Genomic DNA, 27,323 nt, shown 5'->3' with positions numbered 1-27,323 from the left:
GAATCCCCTTTTTTTTCCACCAGTTATTTTAGGAGTTGCTATATGATTAGTTCAGGAAATGTAGGCTTTCACTGTAGTGCTGCTGTTGTTTTGGTTGTTTTTTAGTATGTATAGGAGGAAATATAGTAATCCCTGCTTTTTATATATTTCCTAACTCTTAACATGTTCAGTACAGGAAATAGTTTGTTGAAATTCATCATCTTCCATCATAAGCCATAATTAAGGCCTTGTTTTCCTCATTCTTCGAAGGGTCACCTGGTGCTGTTCCCACTTGACTTCCTGAAAGATGAGATGCTCAAGCCAGGTGTGGGCAACAAGGAATACCTCTTGCCCATGGAGACCTGGACCTAAGGGAACTAGTGTTGTCTCTGGAAGCTTGGGAAGTACTCTCTCCATTACTGAAAGCAAGACCTCGTTTCCATCAGGTCCTTTATCATCAGCAAGCTGTCCCTTCCTCACTTTTGCCTGTCCTAATGCTCTCTTGACAAGGGTATTGTTGCTCTGATTTGCTAATGTAGCTTTCTTGTTTCATGTCAGTTGAGTTGGGTGACTGTTTCTTAAGATGTATTGATTGTGATGTCATTCAGCTCAAAGCCAGTAATCCCAGATATATGAACCACATATTTCCCATATACTTACTTTTTGTGGTACAGTGCCTGGCTGTTGCTGATAGAGGGAGGATGGATATGTGAAGTTTGAGTCTAAGATACCTTGTGTTTGGTAGGAACTCACAGTGTTGTTATAGTTCACCATTCAGGTACCATTCTAATGTGAGCTTCAGAGATATTCAGTAGTAATGATGCTGAGGTGAAGAGAAGAGGAGTATGAAGGAGTGATGTGATATGAGTTGCAGCGAGTGATGGTAGGAAGTGAATTCTTTGATGTCAGGTGTATCAGTACAGGGGAGGGAAGGATGGGCTGTGTTTATGAGTGGTGTAAGGCCTACCTCCTGTGTGAGCATATATAAAGTGCAGGCAGCCTGAATGCTAGCCTGATTATGAAACGTGTGTGTGTGTGTGTGTGTGTGTGTGTGTGTGTGTGTGTGTGTGTGTGTGTGTGTGTGTGTGTGTGTGTGTGTGTGTGTGTGTGTGTGTGCACAGATTACCCAGCTGAAGTCCCTAAGTTGTGAGGTGCTGTCATGTTGTCAGAGGGTCAAGACATAATAATGAGTGTCATGCCATGATCACATCTCATGTTGCTTCACACATCTTGCCACCAGCAGGGAAAAGTCATGCTGGTGTTTTAATGACTTGTATATAGGTGTTTTTAGTGTTTTTTTTATGGTATATTAAATAACTTGGTGATTTTAAACTCCACATTGTCATTGTTAAGGAAATCTGTTATATGCATAATATAGTTGTGTGATGATATTTGACATGCAACAAAATGAATTACAGCCTTTGATCTCTGCTGGTAATGATACATATATATTGTTACATTCAACTCTGCAGTGCTGCTGTATTCATATAAGACCCCAAAGTACAACATTTGATTTCTGTTCTTAAATAATAGATTACTAATTGCAGCTACTGTAAATAATTAATTAAAATGCTCAGTCCAGATAATTTGCTTTAATAAATCAGTCATGTAGTTAATGGTAATGACATATAAGAGATATGAATTCTAGTATCTCTGTGTGGGAATCTTTTGATGGAGAGTCAGTGAAGTTACTAGATGAGCTGTAAGAGTAGAGGGATAGATTGTTCACCTGGCCATTGGGGCCTTCACCTGTGAGTAACATTGAGGAGAGAAGTGAGAGAAGTGTTGTGTGGAATACCATTAATGTTAGATGGTGGTGGGTGGGAGCTTGTTGGGCATTGATGAGTATAGCATTTATGTAAGGATGCTGCTCTCTGGCTGTGAAAAGTGTGTGTGTGTGTGTGTGTGTGTGTGTGTGTGTGTGTGTGTGTTTTGTAGTGTGGAATGATTTTAAATTATGTATGCTTGGAAAGTTGTTTTTCTGGTTGTGTATGTCTAGGCATGTTAACATTCACTGGTAGCTATTGTATTTGTAAGGTGTCTCAGTGGAACACATACAGATTGAGGTAATGATCTGGTTTAAATCAGTTTAAGATGCATAAGTCATGTTACAGTAATGCATACATTTGTGCAAGAAACAGAATAACCATCCATGTTGTAAATTTCCACATATTTAATTCAAATAGCAGTATAAAAGTTTGAATTAAAACCAATCCAAACCAATAATTTACCTACTGCTGCAGTGCTTCATACTTAAAATTTTTCTGCATATCTTTAAAAAATAATTTAATTTGCAATCTCAAGTGTTTTCTTATTCAACAGGCAAGTCTTCCCATCCCTTCATATGTGTTACTAACCAGTGCCTTCATCTCATGTGCCTTGAGATGGTGTATCTATGTAAAAAAAATAGTTCTCTACAGGACAGGAGGCCACATCTGCCTTTTATGTTAGATTTGCACCTTAGCCAAACATTATCCTGCCTTTTATCTGTCAAGGACAAAGGGCAAAAGGTAACCATGCATGTATACTGATATCAAATTCACTTTGTATGTACCATCTAAAATATTTTCCAAGGTATTTGGACACCCTGTTATTGTTATTATTGTCTTATATCTTATTTTTGTGTTCCATGTGGGCAACATTATCTTGTGAGGAGGAGGGGTGGCTACCAGTGCCCTTCCAGTCTCTCATCACAGTTTTTAAAGGGGGAAACAATTAGTCTTGGGTCCAATCATCAGGTAATACAACGCTTACCTCAAACTAATTTCAAAGGAGAGTTTTCATATAAGTTAACACTCTTGGCCCTGTCTTGATGAGCATCATTTTATCACCCTTTATCATCCTTGGGTTGTTATTGTTATGTTATTGTTGTTCATTTGATATATAAAGAACTTTTAAGATGCACATGGGAACTTTGCATAGGAGTGTGTGTGTGTGATAGGTGGTTGTGCTTATAATGTAGGTACGTTGCTGCCCATATTGTTATGCTCTGTATAAAACATTTAGCTTTACTTTATTTCTGATGATTTATCAGAGCAGTTATGTGAATCTAAAGTTGTTGGATTTTAATGGATTTTATATATATATATATATATATATATATATATATATATATATATATATATATATATATATATATATATATATATATATATATATATATATATATATTGAATTTTATTTAGTGTTGTTATCATGCTGTGAATTAAAAGAATGTATATTCATTCACAAAGTCAGTACACTTCCAAACCTTATGTAAGTCAGGGGGAGCAGTCTTGATAGATTCTGTATGTTGTACAAAAGTTAAGTATAACTTGTTCCTGTGAAATCAGTATCTAATTGATTCCAGGCATCCTGGATGTCCATGACTGAGCTCTAACCTGACCTGCTGATTTGACTGGTTAAATGACTAGCTTGGGAGAGACAATTCAGTAAAAGCTCTGTAAGCATATTTTTGTGGCCATATTTTATAGTGCAAGTAAATAAAATATTTTATTTTATATGAAAATGCATATTATCTTGGCAGGTTACCAGATGGAAATAAATAACCAGAGGGTGGTAAAGCAGAGACTATCATTATTGCCCCTTATTTGTACTGTAACATCATCTTGGTGGGGAGGAAATACAACAGTGGTTGTAAATACCTAAGATAAGTTACCTTGATGGTTATGTACATTGATAAGAGAAAACTGGATTTCCTGGCAACATGAAATTGTCATGTAACTGAACCAGTGCTAGTGATTCAGTTCAAGGAGTGAAGATGAAAGTGTTTTTGGCAGTGCCAGTTCAGTGTCTGGCTGGGAAAGAGTTTGTGATACTTCCTGGAGTTGTCATCCTCACTCATGCAGGACGGGGAGAGCCTCACTCAGGAGCTGTCTCTGTCTGGCAGTGAGGGTGGTGATCTCCTCCACCCTGGCCCGGTGTCTTGCCCATTCTTCCCTGCAGCAGACAGTCACTGCTTACCATGAGAACTTAATGAACCTTAGAAATATACTTTTTTTGCCATCCATTTTCTTCTTATGAATTATAAAGATTTTTTTTATAAAACAATCTTACTTTAGTGTAACCTTTGCATAATAGCTTCAAATCTATGACATCAAAATACAAATATGCAGAAACATTAGTATTCCACAAGCAAAAACCAGGGCCACCTTCATGCAGACCAATAAGCATCCCCATCTCAGTCTTTTCCCCATAGTGCAGCAGAATCAACAGTAACACCACTAAGTGTCTCACTCCTGGATTTGCTTGAGGGTGTCTGCCAGCCAGTGTTGGAGGTGCTTCCTGAGGTCAGCCTCCCGCGCATCAATGAGGTCCAGGTGACGGTCATGGATGCCTGCCAGTGCTGCCTGCAGAGTGTCACTGCCCTCAAACACCCTTGCTGTTCGTTCCTGCTCTTCCACGCTGGGACACTCATCCGCCACCTCAGATAAGAGAGGTATATAAATGTTGATTTGTGATTTTTCCATGTCTCTCATAGGAACATTTATCCTTTCATAAGCAGTAAAAGTAATACTACCACTAGTACTACTACTACAACTACTTCTACTATAGACAATCTACCGGGATTACTTTCATTACCTTAGTGGAGAGTTCTCGGAGGCGACAGTAGAAGGAGTAGGCCAGACGACGGCCCTCTTGAAACTCTGTGGCAGCCTCCTCCAGGAAGCCTCCAACGAGACTTCCTAGCTCCTCCCGGGCCCGTGCCACTACATCCTTGAGAGAGAGAGAGAGGCAAAATTACACTAGTACATACACACTTCCACCTCCTCCTCGTCTTCCTACTACTACTACTACTACTAGCTATTATTATTACTGCTGCTGCTTATCACTGACCTTGATCTGATCTGCCAGTGTCACTTCAGCAGTCAGCAGGTCGTAGGAAGTGGTGTTCAGCAGGGTGTCAATTTTTTCATGAAGGACTGCCGCCTCTGCTACCCTGCCAGTGTGCGCCTCCTGAAGGGAAAAGCAGGAGGAAAAGCAAGGAAGGAGAAGGAAGATGTTATTGAGTGATCAGTGGTAAAGGATCCCTCAGTTGAAGTTGTTGTATCAGTTAATTAAATGTGCAAGCAGTTGTTTTGTTGTGTGGTCTATATTCAAATCACTGTCAATAAGTATATTTTCGTTAAGATGTAACTCTTGTTAGCAATACATGTTCTTTGTATGATGTACATTTATTTATATTCTATATCTGCAGCATATGTGTTATATTTTATTTTATCTGTGCAGCATTTTATTTCTTCCTTTCTTGGCAACTCTATCCAATGTTATATCCATTTTTATTCAATCCTTAAATTATTCCTTTAACTTAAACATAATTATAACAACCTTTGTGATTGCAACCTAAACATTTAAATCAATATTCTTAATTTACTCTCAGAAAATCCTCATTTTTTTTTTTTTCTTCTTTCTACTGCGCCTCCTTCAGTGTCCCTCACCTGGTCGTCCCCTAGACTGGCTTCCTCCGCCTGCTGCAACTCTCGCCCGGCTGTTGCTACGGTCCCCACCTCAGCCTCCAGCTCCCGCACGGCCCTGACAACACACCGACACGCTTAGCAACATTTATTAGCAAGATCTATATACTAATACTTCTGTCATCCCTTATTAGCCTTCGATCATCTGCAGACTTCTTACATGTTCTTGAAGGTAAGTCGTGTGTTTCTGGCTTGTTTCTGGTGTTATTTATTGAGTTATTCACTTATTTACTGTCTGTGTGTGAAGGTAATAGTAGTGAAACTCTCTCTCTCTCTCACTCGCGCGCGTGATGGTCGGCGCGGGTTCTCGCTTCACGCAGTGCCTCCCTCAAGAGACGTAGTTCGGTCTGCCGCTGCTCCTCATGTAGGAGCCCCGCCTTGAAGACCTGCCTGCACACAGCGTTGAAGTGTTCCTGGTATCTGGAGAGAGAGAGAGAGAGACAGAGATGAAGTAATGTCTAAAAATATACGTATGCGCAAAATACACACACACACACACACACACACACACACACACACGACGATGACATGCAAATTTACATACTAACTACGGAATATGAATGGTGTGTGTGTGTGTGTGTGTGTGTGTGTGTGTGTGTGTGTGCGCGTGTGTGTGTGTGTGTGTGTGTGTATGTGTGTGACATCGCTTAACTAATCATTTCCTGTCCTTAAGTGCGAGTCTCCTACCCTTTATTGTGTACGGGTATGTATGTACACGTACGTGTGTGTGTGTGTGTGTGTGTATGGACCAGGATGAATCACACACACACACACACACATTTCACCACTCCACACACTTGCTCATAAGGGCGTGTGCTCCCGGCAGCTGCAGCAGGACACCCATGTCTTTGTCCCCTCTGAACATTCTGGCCAGGAGCGAGCCGTCATCCAGCGCCAGCACCCCGGCCCGCGCGTGAGCCTCCCTGCTCCTCCGTCGCTCCTTCTCCGCCTCCTCCTCCAGCCTCACCCGCTCCTCGTCCGCCTCTACCACCTCCACTTCTGCCCTGCCCAGAGAGAGAGAGAGAGAGAGAGAGAGATGCGTTAGGTTTTATTTGGGACGAAATAAAGGCTGAAGGTCCACTTAAGTTAATCCATAATAGTAGAAGGAAAAGAAGGAAGAAAGGCAGCGATCAGCACTCGGCGGGGGGAACCTCAGCTCGCTGCTTCTCCAGAATGGCTCGTAGTAGTGCTGATCTGTTGTGCAGCACTTCCATGGTGAACCGGTTCCGCGCACTGACGAGGTGGTGGTGCGCAGACTTTCTGGCGAGTTTCAGGTTCCTCTCAGCCTCCCGAATCTTGGCTTCCGGCGCGTCAGACTCATCAAAAAATGCGTTCTGTCGGGTGGACAGCTGCCCGGGTTGCCTCAGGGTGGTCGTCGGTTGCTCCACCTTGGCGGTCACTGCAGGCACTCGCACGCCCCACACCGCCGCGCACAGACACGCCACGCTCAACATTACCACCGCAATTTTAGTCATTCTTTTACGTAAGTGATTATTATGTTATTAAAAAAGGTTCCAATGAGGGAGAGAAAGATGTGATGAGGCTGAGTGGTCGGCAGGAATCATTTGCTTTGGTTTGCGTCTGGGACGGGTGTACACGTGCGGAGAGAGAGAGAGAGAGAGAGAGAGAGAGAGAGAGAGAGAGAGAGAGAGAGAGAGAGTATTTACTTTATTTAGGAAACAGAGCGTAGTGAAAAGACACTTTTAAGTACAGAGAGAAAATTGCGTCCGATCATTCAACATGTAAGGAAAAAATTATTATCCACTGCTGACAATCTAAGGTTCAAGCAACAAAACCCACAGACACTTCAAAAGAAAATGAGAGGGAAAGCAGAGGGCGCGAACATCTTTACCTATGTAGCTCCAGGGCGTTGGCGTGGTCCTGTGGCGTGACGCGGCGGTGGTCGAGGTAGGCGAGGCGTGGCAGGTGGGCCAGCACGAGGGCGGGGTAGTGTTGGCTGCTTATGGGGTTGTTTGCAAGGCTCAGACTCGCCAGGCTGTCCAGGTGGCGCAGCGTCCACACCTGCAGGAGACGTCTAGGCTTAAAAAGGAGCTGTGTTTTGTAGTGTTTGATATGTAATGTGCGTAGAAACACTAGAAGGAGATAGTAACTGGTTGATTATTCCTTGGAATCGATGCATTACCAGAGACACTGCCTTCTGACTGAGCGAGTTTGCTGCTTGATATGTAATTTGCTTAGAAGCCCTGAAAGAGATGGGGGACTGATTGTTCTATGGCGTCGCCGCCTTATCACAGACGCTGCCGTCTTACTGAGCGAAAGTGCTGTTAATTGTTAGGGTTTCATCTACTGAGTGAAATATATGGAAATAAATATAAAGGAAAAAAATATTACGACTTAGCTAGCCAATTAACCATTTAAGAACACTTAGGACTCCTTGCGCCATTACTAGTTCGGTATCAAGACAACTAAATGAATTACTAGTTTACCTGTCACTGTTTCACGAATCAGCTTTACAAATCTAGAGAACTTTCACATAATATATTCACAACCACATAAATACACACATCTTAGCCAAAGAAAACCTAAAATACCCTAAATGATAGAAGAAAAACTATTATTACCCTGTCTCTAAACTTTGACGTAACACCCGCATTCAGAAACGCTTTGCTCTTTCACCACCACCATTTTCAAAGCCTACAGAAATAAACAACAGAGTTAATAATATAGAAATCCTGTTAATCTATCACTAAAACCGTAAAAGCACCCCTAAAAATTTGTGTAACTTCAACTGGAGCCTTCTGAATGCAGTGGAGGTGCTGTGCAGAAGTGTTTCAGAATATGACGCTCAGAACCACACGTGATACACTCCCAGGATGACTGAAGCACGAATGAAACACGCACATCAGAGAGATCAGTGAGCCTGTTGTTGGCCAGCGTGAGAACTTGCAGGCGGTCGAGGTGTTGCAGGGCCCCCTTCTCCAGGCGCTCCAGTTGGTTGTTGTGCAGAGCAAGGACCTCCAGGCGACGCAAGGCCCCGACACCCATGAGACGCTTGATCTGATGGCGAGGACGACGAAAACTGATGAGCGAGTGGAATGGAAAAGCATCGGGCGATCTTGGGGATGAGGTAAATGAAGTAATGGTCAGGTTTTGCTATAGTAGTAGTAGGAGGAGGAAGTAGAGGAGAGGAAAAGTGCTGTAGTAGTTGTAGTAGTAGTAGTAGTAGTAGTAGTAGTAGTAGTAGTAGTTGAGTTAACAGTAGTAGTTGAGGTAGCTGTAGTAGTTGAAGTAATAGAAGTAGTAGTAAAAGAAGGAGGAAGAGGAGAAAAAAAAAGAAAGAGGAGGAGGAGGAGGAGGAGGAGAAAAAGGAAAAATAAAGGAAAAAGAAAGAGAAGTAGGAGAACTTTGTAAGTTATCAGGCAACGTAACAACAGGGTTATGTCACGTTCATAAGGGTTACGAGCGAACGTTAGGTACCTACCTCTCCTACCGATAAATTGATAGAAGGAATACATAAGAATAAATAGGAATAAGAACAGCAATATAAATACGTAGGAATAAATAGAAAGAAAAAGTAACAGGACTTGGCAGTATATTAGAGAGAAAACCATCGTACTTCTAAGACAGAAATATGTTATGTACGCACATCCTTAACCTTGAGTCTGGGGATCGAGAAAGAAAAGGATGAAAGATAGTAGGGGGATAGTAAAAGTAGTAGTAGTAGTGTCAAAATCATCGTACTTCTGAGAGAGGAATATCGTACACGCATACTAAACTACCTTGAGTCTGGGGATCGAGAAAGACAAAGAGGGAAAGTTCAGGATAATATCATACCTGGTTAAAGGATAGATCGAGCCAGGTGAGGGCAGGTAGACGATCAATCCCAGCTGTGGAGGTGAGACAGTTGTTGCTCACCTCAAGTCGCGTCAGTCGCTCCAGCAGCCACACCAGCTCCAGACTCCCCAGCCCTGCGGTAACCAAACACTCGCGGTCAGGAGTAACGTTCTGCGCCGCGTTCTCAATTATTTCGGCGTCTCATCTTTACCACTCGCAACAGACGCTAGCGGGAGTCTTTGTGTTTCTGATGGTTGCTTTTCATTACTGTGGTGGTAGTTTGGTATGAGTTCTGAGTCATTAGTAGGAAAATATTCTTGAGATGTGGTGATGGTGGTGGTGGCCTAATAAGCTTTAAGCGTGTTTATAATTGAAGTAATGTGTGTATATAATTGAGGTCCCTGCAGAGAGAGAGAGAGAGAGAGAGAGAGAGAGAGAGAGAGAGAGAGAGAGAGAGAGAGAGTTTACAGCTGTGGTGGTGACTGGCCACTTGAATATAATTTTCATTTATTTTTATTTCTAGCATATGTGTACGTATATCCACATTGCTACACACACACACACACACACACACACATCACGTGAGCGAGTGTGGGCGCGTGAGTCACAGATGTATCCGCCATGCCCCTTCCTTTCCTGCATCACTTCCCCCTCCCCTCCCTTCCCATCACTCCCCTCCCTTCCTCTTCCCTCCCCTTCCCTCCTCTTCCCTCCCCATCCTTATGATTCATATTTAGATCAGGAAAACAAATGTGCAATAATAATAATAATAATGATAATAATAATAATAATAATAATAATAATAATAGTGAAATAAATGTTTTATTATGTTATATGACGCAACATACTATTAAAGGTTGTATATATTACTGCTTCCGTTACTTTTCTCACCCTCCCGGATGAGAGAGAAAGAGAGAGAGAGAGAGAGAGAGAGAGAGAGAGAGAGAGAGAGAGAGAGAGAGAGAGAGAGAGAGACGCTGCTGTTTTCTTATGTTTATTTACTCTTCTTTCTTTTCTCTCTTACTCTCATGTTCTTAATTGTTTCTCGTCTTTTCAGTCTCATTTTTCAACCTCTCATTTCCTTCTCTCTCTGTCTCCAATTCTCTGTCCACTTCCTGTTCATCCCGGCCCCGCGATCCCTCCCTGAACAAATACATGAACAGCAGAGAGGTGTTATTAGACGCCAATGCAAGTTTACATATCGATGTCTCTCCTGCATTCCATTATCACGCGGCCTTGAAACGTGGCATCGAGTGGGGAGAGACTGTCTTGGTTTGCTTATTCTTATCATTGAATTGAGTTAGTTTTCATACTGACTACTGATCGATGTTGATTCGTTGTATGTAGTGTGTGTTTCTTTACTTTTTACGGGTTATATTTTGTCGTTGGTGTTGTTTGGATTATGATATTGTCTTGTAGTTATACAGAACACACTTTGTGGTCAAATAAGGTATCGTGTCATTATATCATATCATCATACGAAGCTTTGAAATTGCATTCGTAGTTTGCACAGTGTTTGTGTTCGTTTTATAGTGAAAGAAGGATATTAGATTTCTTTTCCCTCTCTTGTAAACGATACGGTGCTTTAAGTTTTGTTCGTGTGACAAGTTCAGATGGATTTTTTTTTCTTTTCTGTTTTTGTCTGTGTCGAAATGTTTCTACTAAATGAAATGTTATTTAAGTTTCTCTTCATAATTTATTTACTAATCTATTTGTTAATTTGTTTATTTTGCCTTTAAATATTGACAGTGCCCTTCGGTAAGACATGATTTTATTTCGATCAATAAATATGGTCTGCATACAACACACAGCTTGCTCCGAGATGAACCGGAGTATTGGTGTAGTATGTGTACGTAACGACACTTGAGGATATATAAATGTTCACAGTGTAATGATTGAAGAGAGAAGGTGAGTGCTATTCTTACCTTGATGGATTTGTCAATATAAGAAGCCCAGGAATACTCGATATCATCCAGAATGTCAAAATTTTAAAAAGAGGAAACTGATAGTAGTATGCATAGCTAACGGAATTAGTGAGTACTAATAATATCCCTTAGAAATTTATCTAGAAAGCTATAAAAAGGAGTAAAGCCTGCCGTGTTGAGGGAACGAGTGAGGATGTGGAAAACTATAAGGAGTAAGGCTGGCAGGCTGAGGGGACGAGTGAGAATGTAGAAAGCTATGAGAAGGAGTAAAGATGGCTGTGTTGAGGGGACGAGTGAGGCTGTGGAAAGCTATGAGGAGTAAGAATGGCAGTGCTGAGGGAACGAGTGAGGCTGTGGAAAGCTATGAGGAGTAAGAATGGCAGTGCTGAGGGAACGAGTGAGCATGTAGAAAACTATGAGTAAGAGTAAGGATGGCAGTGCTGAGGGGACGAGTGAGGATGTGGAAAGCTATGAGGAGTAAGGCTGGCAGTGGTGAGGGGACGAGTAAGGAGTGAGGATGTCCGGGTCTTGAAAGGCGGGGATGACCATGAGCTGAGCATCACCTGACTAATCCACTCCTGCTCGTATTATTGTAACGTGTACATTATCCCGAAAGGAACGTGGATTATATACAATACCGAGCATTCTATCGAGTCACTCCACTCCTCCTCATTTACAGGGTGACCCAAAAGTCCGGAGATAGGGAAAATTTATCTCTTTTTAATATTTTTTCGTTCAGTAGTATCTACCCATATGATTATTCCTCGTATCCACTCAATATCAATCAAATTATATACTTTTGATAAACCTATATTCAACCCCACAAACAAAAAAGAACAACTAAAAAATATTACTGATGTGTCCAGACTTTTGGGTCACTTTTTCTATGAGGGTGTGTCTTGCTGCTGTCTTCCATACGTGACTGAGAGTTAAGTTGGTGTTACCTGATCATCTGTGCTGTGAATTTAGCATAACCAGCACCTCTCACGTAGCTGTCACCTGACTCACCTGACGCATTGCTGAGGTGCGTGTATGCGCTGAGTGAGTGAGTGAGTGTGATGTGTGTATGCGCTGAGAGAGAGAGAGAGAGAGAGAGAGAGAGAGAGAGAGAGAGAGAGAGAGAGAGAGAGAGAGAGAGAGAGAGAGAGAGAGAGAGAGAGAGAGAGAGAGAGTGTGAGGTGTCTGTATGCGTAAAGTGAGTGTTTTTAGTTTAGTCAGTGAACCCGTCTCGTCTTGCCTCACAGGAATGTTTGTATAAATTGCAAACAATATATGGCCAAGGGCAGGAGAGAGAGAGAGAGAGAGAGAGAGAGAGAGAGAGAGAGAGAGAGAGAGAGAGAGAGAGAGAGAGAGAGAGAGAAAGAGAGAGAGAGATAGAGAGAGAGAGAGAATGGCACCCCGTTATACCATCCAGTTAGTATCGCTCAGCCAGTGCCACGCTCCACACTAGTGCCTACAGCAGTGCCTACATTCCTGACTTACACACACACGTACACAAACAAACAAACATATATACATACACAGACACAACCATTCACAAAAAAATAAATAGACAAGCAGGTATATAATTTTCATAACTTACATACTCAGAGAGAGAGAGAGAGAGAGAGAGAGAGAGAGAGAGAGAGAGAGAGAGAGAGAGAGAGAGAGAGAGAGACCTACAAAACAAATACACACTGACACCCAAACAAACAAACAAACTAATGTACGTACTTACACGCAAATAGCCACGGACAGATAAAACAGACACAAGAAGAAAGAAAACATTCATAAACCAAACAAAACAAAACGACTATACGAAAGAAAGATTTAAAACACTAAGTTAATTTAGAAAAGGTCAGTGTTACATGTGTGTGTGTGTGTGTGTGTGTATGTGTTTTAACCATGCTGTCATCTGGAGGCATTTCTTTCATCCGTCCTGTACGTGGTTCTTATCTGTGCTATATCAGGCCTTGAAATAACTGATTACGGGTTAGAGGAAGAGGTGGGCGGTGGACTTAACTGGAATGACAGGGGGGAGACAAGCAACGAAGTAATGAATGGAGAGAAAGAAAGGAATGCACGATTGTTTGACTCTGCATACAATTCTCAGCTGCCAAAGGAAAGAATGCAAAGTAGATAGCAGTTGAAATATCGTTAGTGAATAAAGTTGGAGGAATCAATGTAAGGAAATTAGAGACATAAGGTAGCTTTATACACAATGAAGGTTCTGAAGTGTATATACAAGATGCGTAGTAAGAAAATGTATGCGGGCTCTCTCTCTCTCTCTCTCTCTCTCTCTCTCTCTCTCTCTCTCTCTCTCTCTCTCTCTCTCTCTCTCTCTCTTCGCGGTTAGGCCTCCAAAATGACCCCCTTTTTTTTTATCTATCTCTTAAACATATCGGAACACGTGATATAAGCGTGTTGCTGATTTACTCCATTTACAAAACTTTGATAGCGTTAGTTAGTGAGTGAAGAGTGGCATGACTGTGTTAGTTAGTGGCTTATAGTGAGTGACGAGTGGCATAATTGTGGTTAGTTAGTGAGTGACGAGTGGCATGATTGTGTTAGTTAGTGGCTTATAGTGAGTGACGAGTGGCATAATTGTGGTTAGTTAGTGAGTGACGAGTGGCATAATTGTGGTTAGTTAGTGAGTGACGAGTGGCATAATTGTGGTTAGTGAGTGACGAGCGGCATGATTGTTTTAGTTAACGAGTGACGAGTGGGATTTTAAGAGAAGCTGCCGTGCGTGACTCAGAGCTGGTTAAATAATAAACTTCTTCCCTATTCTGACTTCCAAGCTCTCCCATAGTTCAGTTTTCTTTATATTGACGGTGATTGATTTGATTGTCTTCATGCACCACAACAACGTGATCATATGATTTTTGTTTTTGTTTCGCCCTTAAGTTTGAATTTGTCGTACGCAAAATGATATTCACTAAATTTTCGTTACGTTTATTTTCATTGTATCTTAAACGACTGTAATTACTCGTACGTGGCTGTGGTCAATAAACTTAATTAAATTGAAATAGCGTCGCCTGATTCCGGGTTATGTTCGTGATTTGCTAGGAAATGGAGTCCACTGGTGTATCTTGGCGATCATCTTTCTGTTATCTTTATCCCGAGACGTCTCCGGCATTCGCTATTGACAGTTAAAAGAAATACAACAGAAAAAAACAGTAGAATGTAGATAACGATACTTTTTTGGTAATTTTACAACCTAGACTATTTTATTGACCAGAATATAATCACAGCTGTGCAATAAATGTTTGAAGAGCAGTCCATTTGCTACTAGTGCTTGAAATTATAGTCTAAACTCTACAGATGGTGATAGTGTGCGTGTGTGTTGCCCTGTCTATCATTGTGAATTTACCTGTCCCAACTGAACTTCATGACGCTAAAACAATCATAATACCATCTCTGTTCTACGTAACCTTGTTTGAAAAGTTAAAACAGCGATAATACTATGTTTATATGTAACGCAACGGTGAGCTGTTAAAAAGAACCAAATTACCTTTTTTTTAATTAATATTTATTTATTTATTATTTTTTTTCGACGTAGCGAAGTTTGAGAAGCGAAAACTGCCAAAATACCATCTTAAAATACCATCTCTGTCCCACGTCACGAAATTTGGACCCCATAAAGAGGAGGATCTTAGTTTAGGTTGCTGTGATATACCGCTGGCGTTCGAGTTACCGTACCCTGAACCGCGAGGCACAAACACCAACAGCTGGTAAAATAATAAACCTCGTCCAAACACTTGCCAGATGGAGGTGTTGGAGCAGTGACCATCGTGCTCTCGTTTTCTATAAGGTCGCGTTTCGTAACTGTATATATTCCGGCAATGACTAAAGTTTTTTGTCTTGTAACTAAAAATTTAGGTGCTTATCATGTTGCTAGGCTTCATCAGTGGATGTAAGAAAATTCTTTGGTAATTTATCTTTAAGTGGGATTAGACAATTGTGTGTGTTTATTGCATCATTGTAGTGAAATGATGAAAACTGACATGCGTGTTTCCTCAGTATGTAGAAAGTTCAGATTTGTAATACTCAATACACAGCCACATTCAGTTTCTCTCTCTCTCTCTCTCTCTCTCTCTCTCTCTCTCTCTCTCTCTCTCTCTCTCTCTCTCTCTCTCTCTCTCTCTCTCTCTCACCTCTGAACTGCAAGGACAGGGTGGGCACGTGGGCACAAATCTCCTTCGCGTTTGCATGAGTTAGTGGGGGCAGTTGTGGGTGCTGATCTCCGAGCGCCTCCCCCAACACCGCCAGGCTCAGGGGCGCCATCTGACCCCACTCCCGTCCCCTGCTCACCCCCACCTCCTCTTCCTCTTCGTCCTTCCCTTCCTTCCTCCTTCCTTCCCCTCCTGGTCCCCACTCCAAGCCACCTCTTTTCCCTGGCAACTGTGGGTAGGGAAGAAGGGAACTTGTTAATAGTAGTAGTAGTAGTAGTTAGTAGTAGTAGTAGTGTTGCAACAAGAATAACAACGATAATAGCAGCAGCAGTTGCATTAAAAGTAATAGGTGGGGGTAATGGTGATAATGGTGATTGTTGTTGTCATTAAGTGATAGCAGCAGCAACAGCGCCAGTAGTAGTAGTAGTAGTAGTAGTAGTAGTAGTAGTAGTAGTAGCTGTTGTTGTTGTTGTTGTTGTTGTTGTTATTGTTGTTGTTGTTGTTGTAGAAGTAGTAGCAGCAGTAGTCGTCTTCGTAGTAGTAGTACTCGTAGTAGTAGTAGTAGTAGCAGTAGCTGTTGTAGTAGTAGTTGTAGTAGTAGTAGTAGTAGTAGCAGTAATAGAAGTAGTAGTAGTAGCACCACCACCACCACCACTAACAGCAACGACAGTAGCAACAGCAGCAGCAGCAGCAGTAGCAGAAGCAGTAGAGAAGCTAAAAAATGCTTATACAACACACACACACACACACACACACACACACACACGGCATTACCCTCAGCGTGGAGACAGTTGCCATTAAACCACTGGACTCCTGACATAATTTCATTGCATGCAGCTGACTTTTCACCGCTTTCTCGTCGTCCTCCGCCTCACTCCCGTCACTTTCCTCGCCTCTAAATACCTTTCCCAGCTCGTCCCCTTTAGTATCAATAGCCCACGTGAAACTCATCTTTAGGGGCAGCTTATATTACTGGTTTTCACTTTAAGTCGCAAGTTAAAGAAAGAAAGAAAAGGAAAGGAAAGAAGGAGGGATCAGTTTAGCGGTGTGGGTGTGTGTGGCGTCTCTGTTGTTATGGTGACGATGCTCTCTCTCTCTCTCTCTCTCTCTCTCTCTCTCTCTCTCTCTCTCTCTCTCATAAATAAGAAAAAATAACTAAGTATAAGTAAATAAATAACAATAATATGTATGATAGTTATTCTCCATGCAGTTATTAATAAGCTGCATTAATTTGAAGTTGTGGATTTATTGTATAAAGTACCTAGTCACTCTTAGTCACAAGGCTTTGCTGAGTATGGTAGTTAGTTATCAGAGTCACAAGGCCACAGTTATCATTTATCTTCTGCATATCCGTTGAAAACTTTTACAGCACTATACTCATACGTATAACGCGTACAGGATTTCAGGAAATTAACATACCTCCAATCTCTTATCTTCTTTGTGAAGCAGATAAACAATACTAACAAATATAATTAAGCAGATAAAGTTTGAATGCTTGCACTAACACAACATAAACTGTAAACAGATCATGAAAAATAGTGTAAGAATATTCAGAAGTCAAGAGGGATGTGTGACTGAGCTATCAGTGACAAACTGCAAGATGGCTTCTACCTCTTAATATTTCCGTTGTAAGGGTATGAAGCAACACAAACGCTTACTGAATAACAAGATGTGACTATGATACACACACCAGCACATTATAAAGCGTAAGAAAAAACTAGAAACATACTCGTATGAATATGTAACGATCTGAAGGAAAGTGTGGTGGTAAAGTTACCGGACTCGGTCACATGGTGGTATTTATCTTCTATTATTCTCGTTGTTGGGGTATGAAACAACACAAACAAGTAGTGATAGCAAGATAAATCTTTGATGCATACACTGGTATAGCATAAATCATGAACATGTCCTAGAAAAATATGAATAAATAAAAAATCTATAGTAAAGTGAGATCCGAAGTTATCACACTCAATCACAAGACCGCATTTTTATTCCTTAATATCTTCGTGGTAAAGCCATAAAGTAACATAACTACATAGGAGTAATAAGATACAACGTTAATACACTCAATAACACAATGCAAACAGCAGACAAGTACTAAAATACCGTAAACATCTAAAAATTTACAGGGAGGTGCGATGGCGTCACGGAATCAGCTGACGTCATGGCGGAGAGCGATGACGCAACAGGGCAGCAAAATGTCGTTCTTCGGGGGAAACGTCTTCGCCACGCCCGTTGGCCAGAAAATAGGTAAATACATCCTTCTCTACACCCTTAAACACACCCTATACACCTCCCACGCCTCCATGAACACACCAGGGACACGTGGGGAGGATAAAATAGAGAAAAAATATTGAGGGGGAGAAATTATTTGTTTAGAAAGTTGTTGTCGTCTGCTTGTCATCTCTCTCATGTCTTGTTTTCCTCAAATTTTCGCTCTTCCCGAGTGTTGTCACGCCACGAGGAGGTGTGCACTGTGTCCTGTGTGTGCTGTAGACCATGTGTGCTTATAGAAATGTGTGTAAACTAAGCCATTTTGAGTGTCAAGGGAGAAAAGAGGGTACCAGATTTTATCAGTTATTTTTTGGCCCGATTTTTTCAGTGTGTTGGTAATTTTAACTCGTGGTATTTGTGCTGTGGCTAAAGTTTTTTTTTTTTTTGTTTATTTCAACGATTAATTTTTCTGGTGGAGTTTGGATCTGTCGGTGAGTAAGAGTGCGTGGTGTTGCTAAGAGGAGGAGGAGGTGGTGGTGGTGGTGGTAATCATGTGATGATGAGTGGGGACAGGCTGACAGACTGACTGCGCTCTGCAATCTCTTATCTGGTGTTGATGGAATTTTACTACGCTTTTTTTTTTTTTTTTTTTTTGCCCCTAGTACTTCTCATGATCTTTTTGTATATGTTACTGGTAAATTTGTAGCTATGGGCAATGTTTGGAACGAGAGAAGTGTTTTAAGTAGTGAGAGATTTAACACAAACTTTCTATGGGGCGGTTTTGTGGGTGTTAAGTGTGCAGTATTGGGCAATAATAGATTACTAGTGTGTTTGCTGCTGTGGACTATATGTTGAGATGAAGAAATGCACTAAATAATGATAATTTAATTTATTTTGTATGGGTTAGTTTTATGATACTTAAAAATCTACAGGTTTGGGCAATAATTTGGGTTAGAAATACTCCAGATACTGAGATCTAGAGCTTAGGAGTGGTTGTAATTATTTATATTTTGTCCAAAAGTTAAAAAAAACATTAAATTTGATGACTGCGTATTGACTGGATCCAAAAAATAATGTTTTTGGGCATGGTATTGCGTAGTGTGTGTAGGCCATTCAGTTTCGTAGTGACCATAGTTAGCTGCAGTCCTTGACCATGACACAGACTTTTTAGAGAGACCTGTAGATGCTCACTTCACATCCAGAGTTCCTTGATGCACTTGGAGCCAGAAATAAGATTGAAAGCAAATAGGTAACTGCAGCTACTTTATCTATCTATGTACCAAGCAGGCATTCTGACATGGGGTGGCCCAGATAAAGCACCACACTCAAATACATGCATCATTTACACAGCTAAAAATGGCCAGTCTCTGATGGGTCGCTAAACTAGGTCAAAGGTTCATGTTGTTTGTGCACCAGTCACTCTCTCACTGTCTTTTGAGTAATGTTGGTGCACTGGCAGAGCATTATAGGCTGACCCAGATTTGCTCAGGTCTTGGTGGTTATCTTGGTATGGTCAGGAATACATTGGATTCCTCTTGTTGTGACTATTCTGCTGAGGTTTGATCTACGGTCATTACCCTTGTGGCTATCCTATATATTAAATTCACACTATTGCTATTCTTTACATAAATTTCACACTATCACTATCATCTGTTTAAATTTCATTGTTAATACTCTTTGTTTTTTATTACTATTTTTTTTTTTTATGTAAGAGGGACATTGACCAAGAGCAACAAAATGAGAGAGAGGGAGAAAAAAAGAAAAAAAGGCCTACTGAGGTGCCATTCCCATAAGAGATGCCAAAAGAGTAATACAAAATTGGAGGATAAGTGTCTTGAAACCTCCTCAGTCATAGGAAATAGGAAATACAAAAGCATGCAGGAAGTTCCAGAGTATTGAATTCACACTGTTGCTATCCTGTATATCAGTTTCACACTTGTTTCTGTGATGCTTTTGATAGGGACACGATATTTTGAACCCTTAACCCTTTCACTTTCACTGTTATTGATGCATCGTTTACAATCGTAAACCACATTGAATTTTTTTTATTATTATTCTACAGCCACTAATTAGAAATCGGAGAATCTATATTATTTTTTTTCTGGTAGGTGTTTGTTAATCTATGTTAATTATTTTCTTCCTTGTAGGTGGTTGTTAAACTTTTGTACAATAGTTTTAGTGTTATTTGGTGCATATGTCAGTGGAAAGGTCTGGAATTAATGTATGAGGTAATGGTAATAAACTCAATCAATACCATCCTTGTAACTCGCTGGGTCTAGATTTCTCAGTCACTATTTCCTTATTCATTTGCAGTTTTCCTTTTCACTCCGCTATGAACAGGAAGGAGTGTCTGAAGGAGGACATGGTGTGGTGGTGGTTGTGATGAGCTGTGGTGACAATTTGTGGTGAATAACGGGGGTGATGGTGCTGCTGGTTATTGTGGTAGTAATTGTGGTGATGATAGTGGTGGGTGAGGTGTGACAGTGAAAGTTGTAGTGTGTGTGTGTGTGTGTGTGTGTGTGTGTGTGTGTGTAGTAAACCATGACAAGTTTTAGCGTCAAACGATGAAAATTGTCCTTGTCATTTTAAGAATTGCTACACATGGATTTTTTTTTTTGAGTACTTGAGAGAGAGAGAGAGAGAGAGAGAGAGAGAGAGAGAGAGAGAGAGAGAGAGAGAGAGAGAGAGAGAGAGAGAGAGAGAGAGAGAGAGAGAGAGAAATGGAAAAAAAGAAAGTGGGAAATGAACTGAAGTGAAAGTGAATGAAATATACTAAAGATTAGCAAATAGATAGAAAGAATTGGTATGGGAGTGTTTGCTCAGAGTCAACACTTGTGTAAAGAAGAGAGAGTGTGTGTGTGTGTGTGTGTGTGTGTGTGTGTGTGTGTGTGTGTGTGTGTGTGTGTGTGTGTGTGGGTGGGTGTGTGCTGGGGTGCATCCGTGCATGAGCGATGATGTGTGTGGAGCAGAACATTTTTACACACTTGAAGGACACACACACACACACACACACACACACACACACACACACACACACACACACACACACACACACACACACACACACACACACACACACACACACACACACACACACACACACACACACACTGGGTGATAAGTGCCAGTCTGACTCAGCAGTGTGTAAGAGAATCACCTACAGTTTTATCTACTGCTGCTGCTGCTGCTGCTACTACTATACTACTACTACTACTACTACTACTACTACTACTACTACTACTACTACTACTACTACTACTACTACTACTACTACTACTACTACTACCATCACAACAAATACTATAATGGCTCCTACAGTTGTATCCCAGAAAATAGGTGGGTTTTTTGGGTGTCTGGTTGCTGGGGAGAGGTGGCAGATTTAAGGACTGAGTGTGACATCTGTGTGTTTAAAATCAGACCAGTTTTTTGTGTGTTGGTGGTGGTTGATGGAATGAATGTTTGCAGTGTGTGGCATTTTTATTGATCAAAAGACTAGGTGGTGTTATTTTTTTTATTATAAGAATAGGAACATGTTTATCTGTCCATCTCAGAAACAGGTACAAATTTCTCACATCATCTACCAAAAAGTTTGTTCTGTTCTTGCTCCTCTCCAACAAATGGTGACTGGTTTTACTGGTTTGTTACTTCTTTTTGTTGGTTTTTCCCATCTTCTCACTCCAAATGTTTCCTAGTATCTTGTTTTCTTTCGACAAAACGAAGCACCCTACTGACCTTAGTCTTGTAACAAGTTTGTGCCTCACCAAAATAGGATGGGATTCTGTGTCTCTTAACACATCCCCTGTACGTTCTATTCCCTTCATTACTCCATTGGAAAGAAATTATGATATTGATTGCCCTCTCTTTGCCCTCAGAGCAGGCCACAGCTGAGACCCTTCCCTCTGAGGACTGGGGACTGAATCTAGAAGTGTGTGACCTGGTGAATGAGTCTGAGGATGGCCCACGTGATGCCATCAAGGCCATCAGGAAGAGGCTCACAACACAGCCCAAGAACTACACTGTGGTTATGTACACCCTCACTGTACGTACTCATGCCAGGTTGTCGGGAGTGTACCGTCTTTATGAATATTGGAAATTCAAGTTTGTATTGAATGAAATGCATAAGATATATATTCATAGCAAAGTGTTTTAAATGTTATAATGATTAAATATTTGACCAATTTTACCACAGAAATCAAGGGTAAGTTTGTGGACAGCTTTGCTTTTTGCAGGAGTATTTTCGTAAAACAGCAACTTTGCCTAAATATTGGTGTGAATGCAAATCTGCCAATAAACCATTATGGAACTTGTGGTTTGCCGGAGTGACAGCAAAAGTAGCCAGCTTCAGTAAACAGCTTCTTCTTCCCTGTCCCTCCTCCTACAGGTGTTAGAGGCTTGTGTAAAGAACTGTGGCAAGAGGTTCCACGTCCATGCCTGCAGCAAGGACTTTGTTCAGGAGCTAGTCAAGCTGATTGGTACGTGGCATCCTGTCTTGGGCACTGGGGTTCACTGTCTTGGTGGGGCTCACTGTCTTCTTTGTCCTTTCACAGCTTGACATTTTTTTTCATAACCACACAAAATTTTTAGCACTTATTTTTATACTGAAGTCATTTAAGTAGTTGTGTAGCCAAGAAAAGACAAAATTAAACACCTATTCTCTTTTGTTTGTCAAGGAAAGAATTCTCTCATTTGTCAAGGAAAGAAGTGGCAAGCTCACATGTGAGGATCAATGTCGACATACATATTTTACAATATCACGCCCTCCCTGAATGCAACCTTGCCACTCCCCTTCCTTTACTGTGCCTCCTTTCCATCTACTTCCCTGCCTTGCCAGCCATGTAACCCCACCCACCTAGTTTTTGCCTGTTACTCCATGTGCACCCCTACCTTGCAACCCAGAACACCTTGTACCCTTTCACTTCTCACTCCTAATCCTGCTGCATTCCTTTGACTTTCACCTTTGACAACTCATTAGCCATGTTTTCTTTTCTTTTTTTCACTAACTTACCTGAATTCTCATAACACTGTCATACTGCTATCCTCACCATTTCTCATCTCATCCCAGCTTCATTTCATTGACTTTCCCCTTTCACAATGCATCAACCATCTTTCATTTTCTTCTAATCTTTCTGTTTTACTTCCTTCTCTTAACCTTCTTACACTGCAACATACAACTTCTCATCTCTTCTCATCTCACCCCGGTGCCTTCCTCCACCGCCAGGTCCCAAGAATGAACCACCACCGTCTGTACAGGAGAAGGTCCTGTCCCTCATCCAGGCTTGGGCAGATGCCTTCAGACACCAACCAGAGCTGTCAGGTGTGAGTCAGGTAAGTTTCTCTCTCTCTCTCTCTCTCTCTCTCTCTCTCTCTCTCTCTCTCTCTCTCTCTCTCTCTCTCTCTCTCTCTCTCTCTCTCTCTCTCTCTCTCTCTCTCTCTCTCTCTCTCTCTCTCTCTCTCTCTCTCTCTCTCTCTCTCTCTCTCTCTCTCTCTCTCTCTCTCTCTCTCTCTCTCTCTCTCTCTCTCTCTCTCTGTGTCTGTCTGTCTGCCTGTCTCATGCTTGTTATTGTTATTGCAGACTTTTTAACTATTTGATTGTGTTTGGTTCATGTCAAGTTTAGTGAAATGTTGCAATACAGATTAAGAGTATGATTTTGAAGTACACTACTGACAGCAAAACGAGTGATGGAATAATTCAAGTTTCTTAGTGCCTGTAGGGAATAATTCAAGCTTTTTATCGCCTGTAGGATGGTTATTGGTTGAAAAGATTTCCTACACTTACTCAGATGAATTAGCAGGTATCATATAATTTTTCCTCTGTGTTCAAGATACATGAGTGTGCTGCAGTGTGTTTGGAGGGAATGCAGAGTTATGAAGACAGCTTACAGGCATGGAAAATATTTGGCATTGTGTCATGAGTGTATATGAATATTACAAGTGTTCGTGTGTTTTAGGTGTATGCTGAGTTGAAGCATAAGGGAGTGGAGTTCCCAGCCACCAACCTTGACACCATGGCACCAATCATCACTCCTCAGAGGGTATGTTGCTCTGCTCCTCATATCCTGTGAAGGCTAATGTGATAGTGGAACTTTAGAGACGTTGCCAAAATTTTGAAGTATTGAGAAGCACAAGTTTTGAGTCTTTATTATTATTAAGGCTTATATTTTTAGATGCTTTTATTATTAAAGCTTATATTCTTAGATGCCTTTTTAGCTTTATTAGGACAATTTTTTCAAAGGCCATAGAGAATAGGGAAGGTTAATTGGCTTCTCACAATGTTTTTCTTCTTATTAATGATGCAGAATCCATGTTGAACTATCATTACAGTCATGACAGCACTTAAAACCCTACAACTTTCACCATTACCTCCTAAGAGTAATTTAAACAAGACACTGAAACACTTGAAAATATGGACATAAATCTTCTCTAACACATGACAACACTCTTACAAACTCTTATAACCTTTACTGTAACCTGCTAAGAGTCTGCTAAAGCTGGTTGAGATAAGACACTGATACTTTTGAGAATGGACATATGAGCATCTCTTTCTTCAACATAAGACACTCTTAAAAACTCTTACCTTTCACTAGAATTTGCTAAAACTATTTAAGACACTGTAACATTTGAGAATATGAACATAAGAGCACCTTCCCCCTCTTTCTCTTTAACACAGACCTCAGGAGCCCCAGAGCCACGCACCATCACCCGTCCACCCACCTCTGGCACTGGTGGGGGCATGATGGCCACCTCACCACGTCGCCAGGCCCCCCACCACCCTGCTCCCCCTGCCCCCACCTCCCCTGCTGCCCCCACCACACTGACTGCTGAGCAACGGGCCAAACTGCACAGTGAGCTGGATGTGGTAGAGTCCAATGCAAAGGTGTTGGCAGAGATGCTGACTGAGTTGAGTCCAGGAAAGGAGCATCAGGAGGACCTACAGCTGCTCCAGGTGTGTGTGTGCATGTGTGTTTGCTTTGGTATTGTATACTGAATTGGAGTCATACTTGTTTTTTTTATGTAAGAGAGAGCACTGGTAAGGGGCACTGAGAATGCCAGTCTCAAAAGAAAGGTCAAAAGGATCATCAAAAAATGTTAAGTGTCTTGAAATCTCCCTCTTGCAACTGATTTGTCCCATGTTCATATCTGTTTTTATCCAGCTTAAGCCTGTATTTTGAAGGGTTTTGTGGGCTCTTATTAGGACTGTTTTCATAGGCCACAGATATGGTCAGTTGAGTTTTCATGGGATGTTCTTTCTTGCTGGTGGGGCAGAATCCTTGTTGAACCACTAGATAATAGGATGATCAAAGTATCCTTGCAAAAGAACCCTTTTAAAACCAGAACTTCCATAAAGGCATATTAAAAAAAGTTGAAGTAACACACTGAAACATTTGAAATTCAAGTCCTTAGTCTTTAAATTGTGGATGTTCCTTGCACACACCTCTACTAGAATTATAAAAGCACCATTGCAAACCAGGACTTCCACCATAGCACATTAAAAGTTCAAGTGACACTGAAACATTTGAAATTGAAATCCTTAGTCAAGTTGTGGATCTTCGTTGCACACACCACCACCTGCAGCTCATCCCAACATATAAGAGCACAAGGACAGAAAAGTAAAGGGAGCTGCAAGTAGCCATCAGGCCTACATGTGGCAGTCCCTGTGTGAAACATACCTACCTATTTCCACCCATCATTTCCATCAATAAATATGTCTTATCTTCTTTTTCTGAGTCTGTTCCATTCATCTACCTCTTATGTCTGTGTACGGCAGGTAGCAGGTAAATACAGGTGTGCGTGTATTACAGGAGCTGCATGCCACCTGCCGTGCCATGCAGCAGCGGGTGGTGGAGCTGGTGGGTCGTGTCAGCGATGACCTCCTCACTGCTGACCTCCTGAGGATAAATGACAACCTCAACAACCTCTTCATCAGGTGAGTTGTCTCCTTCACATTGCAACATCAGAAGTGAATATGTCTTCATTTCCAACATATATTGACCCTTTCATTTTGGTCTTTCTTGTCATGTGTCTAAAACTTTCATTATGTTCTGTTTCACATGCATTTTGCCAGAGCTTTGTATTTGTATTTTATTTTTTGTGTTATATATCATCTGTCATTTCCTTCATATATTTAAACTTCAATCTTCACACTTTTCTATGTCCAGATCTGTCTGATGGTATTCATTGTTGTGTATTTGTATTCACATTGCACTAGTGTGTTTTGTATCAACTTCAAACTTCTCCCTTGCCACAGGTATGACCGTTACATGAGTAAGGTTAAGAGCGCCGGCAGTCCCAGCAAGACGCCTCCTCAGACCCAACCGGCCGTGCCACCCCCCCAGCAGCAGACCCCAGAAGTCTCCCTCATTGACCTGGCTGATGAAGCTCCCTCGGCACAGCTGGCATCCCTCAGTATAACACCAGGCCAGTCTTGACACTAGCATCTCCTGTCCAATTTTTTGTTTCTGATCCTCTGTTGATTGTACCATGACCTGTTGATTTGTGTTTATCAACATGTGTAGGTTTATGTAACTTTGGAATTGAGTTCTTAGATATTGCCAAAGGTTGAGTCAAGATGAAGAAATATGGAATAAGAAATATATATTTACTATGTATTGAGTGGTGCAGAGTTTTTAAGCTGATATGTAATTCCTTGGTAGTGTAAATCATCACCTATCACCTATTGTAAGTAATCCTTGTTGTTTGAGTTGTGGATCCTCACACCACCTTATCCTGTTTTTTCTGTCACAGTGGAAGAGTTGCAGGTTTTCACAGCTTTGCATTCTGACATCTGTCCTCACTTTCAGCTGTGGGTGCTTCTCCTCAGAAGGTCAAGAAGAATGAAGATGCAGACTTTGACATGTTCGCTCAGTCCCGGACAGCCACTTATGAAAACACCAAAACCAGGTGATAGCATGATCTGTCAATAAAATACTCTTGTGTAAAGTTCCTTGCCTGAGCTACCAGCTGTTTCTGTCATTAGTGTTTGAGTATACAGTATAATCTTGCAGCTTGGTTCTGAACAGGGTGTACAGGTTGTGAGTTGTGTTACAAATTTTGTCTTTCCATCTTAAAGGTATGTGGCATCCTGACACTTGCCATCTTGAACTGTACTAAATGTTTCTTCTCCCTGAACATTTTTTTCTTCATATTAAGGAACACGTTTTTTTCGTATTTGTTGAATGATGGTCAATTAAAAATTTTTTGCTCCTTTTAAATGGAGCTTGCATTAAATGTTAAGTCCTTATTTCTGAGGAGACTGAAGTGATCAGAGCAAGCAAGGAGAGAATGTATGGACAGGAATTAATGCCGACTCTTTTACTGTATCAGATATTGATAGATAAGCTTTAATATCTGGAATAGATTTGACTAACCTTACCTCCCTTCCAACAGCAGCAGCACTTATCAGGACAACACTGAAGCAGACACCACCCCCTCCTCCCTGGGGCGTGTGGCCCAGGTGCGGCACAATCCTGTGAGTACTTGTCCTCTCTCCCTTGCCTGGCATCCTAAATGCCCCTCTCATTTAAGCAGCCTAGACCACCTCCTCTTTTATAGTGGCAAATGAACGCTTACCTTCACGTTGGTATTGCCATCAGCATATAATTCCCTGTTCAGTTTACGAAATCCATAATTTGCTTTGTGCTGCTGCTGTGATTGGCATTTGGCTGTGAATGTTTGTAGTGCTTTGGAATGATACTTGATCTCTGATGATATGAATGATGATAAACAGTGTGATCACTCTTGAATCTTCCTCATGCTTGGGTCTCAACTCCTGACCCAGTGGAGGA

The 27,323-nt window shown here is 41.3% G+C and overlaps 3 protein-coding genes across 20 annotated transcripts in view; 2 read left to right on the top strand and 1 right to left on the bottom strand.

The window, feature by feature from the left end:
- LOC135113686 (phospholipase D1-like) overlaps window positions 1–3,542 on the top strand; it is a 28,567-nt gene extending 25,025 nt beyond the window's left edge. For all 5 annotated transcript variants that reach the window (XM_064029164.1, XM_064029160.1, XM_064029165.1 and 2 more), the window contains one exon: window positions 250–3,542. In XM_064029164.1, the coding sequence (XP_063885234.1) occupies window positions 250–351 (102 nt within the window). In that variant the 3' untranslated portion in view covers window positions 352–3,542. The remainder of the gene's footprint in view (window positions 1–249) is intronic.
- On the bottom strand, window positions 3,166–16,434 carry LOC135113688 (dynein regulatory complex subunit 3-like). 2 transcript variants are annotated; one of them, XM_064029173.1, is made up of 12 exons: window positions 16,102–16,430; window positions 15,310–15,556; window positions 9,249–9,382; window positions 8,316–8,471; window positions 7,306–7,475; window positions 6,251–6,457; window positions 5,733–5,873; window positions 5,418–5,511; window positions 4,816–4,935; window positions 4,561–4,695; window positions 4,216–4,403; window positions 3,166–3,918 (listed from the first exon to the last, which is right to left on the bottom strand). In XM_064029173.1, exons 1-12 carry the CDS (start codon window positions 16,276–16,278, stop codon window positions 3,816–3,818), a joined length of 1,872 nt encoding a protein of 623 aa, XP_063885243.1. In that variant the 5' UTR covers window positions 16,279–16,430; the 3' UTR covers window positions 3,166–3,815. The 2 variants fall into 2 exon arrangements, with proteins under 2 accessions (XP_063885243.1, XP_063885244.1); XM_064029174.1 differs by lacking the exon at window positions 5,733–5,873 and having other exon boundaries at window positions 16,102–16,434.
- The window catches only part of LOC135113689 (TOM1-like protein 2), a 25,485-nt gene continuing 6,397 nt past the window's right edge, over window positions 8,236–27,323 (top strand). Inside the window, exons 1-12 of one of the 13 annotated variants that reach the window (XM_064029184.1) lie at window positions 12,593–12,733; window positions 12,901–13,009; window positions 17,457–17,577; window positions 21,414–21,580; window positions 21,923–22,013; window positions 22,760–22,866; window positions 23,490–23,573; window positions 24,209–24,484; window positions 25,341–25,465; window positions 25,787–25,956; window positions 26,340–26,439; window positions 26,926–27,007. In XM_064029184.1, coding sequence (XP_063885254.1) covers window positions 17,466–17,577; window positions 21,414–21,580; window positions 21,923–22,013; window positions 22,760–22,866; window positions 23,490–23,573; window positions 24,209–24,484; window positions 25,341–25,465; window positions 25,787–25,956; window positions 26,340–26,439; window positions 26,926–27,007 — 1,314 coding nt within the window. In that variant the 5' untranslated portion in view covers window positions 12,593–12,733; window positions 12,901–13,009; window positions 17,457–17,465. Of the gene's footprint in view, window positions 8,542–12,592; window positions 13,010–17,102; window positions 17,124–17,456; window positions 17,578–20,499; window positions 20,878–21,413; window positions 21,581–21,922; window positions 22,014–22,759; window positions 22,867–23,489; window positions 23,574–24,208; window positions 24,485–25,340; window positions 25,466–25,786; window positions 25,957–26,339; window positions 26,440–26,925; window positions 27,008–27,323 lie in introns of those variants that run through there. The other 12 variants (XM_064029186.1, XM_064029182.1, XM_064029180.1 and 9 more) reach the window with 12 other exon arrangements.

The sequence above is a fragment of the Scylla paramamosain genome, chromosome 26 (genome assembly GCF_035594125.1).
Source record: "Scylla paramamosain isolate STU-SP2022 chromosome 26, ASM3559412v1, whole genome shotgun sequence".
NCBI classification, from domain to species: Eukaryota; Metazoa; Arthropoda; class Malacostraca; order Decapoda; family Portunidae; genus Scylla; species Scylla paramamosain.
This window is presented reverse-complemented; position numbering and strand designations above follow the sequence as displayed.

Excerpts from the sequence above, each read along its gene's own strand:
- LOC135113688 (XM_064029173.1), bottom strand. The coding sequence starts at position 16,278 with ATGAGTTTCACGTGGGCTATTGATACTAAAGGGGACGAGCTGGGAAAG. Across the intron at positions 9,383-15,309 it reads CCTGTCCTTGCAGTTCAGAG|GGCTGGGGAGTCTGGAGCTG; the intron begins GTGAGAGAGAGA and ends TGGTTACCGCAG. Across the intron at positions 4,404-4,560 it reads TCCGAGAACTCTCCACTAAG|GTGGCGGATGAGTGTCCCAG; the intron begins GTAATGAAAGTA and ends CTCTTATCTGAG.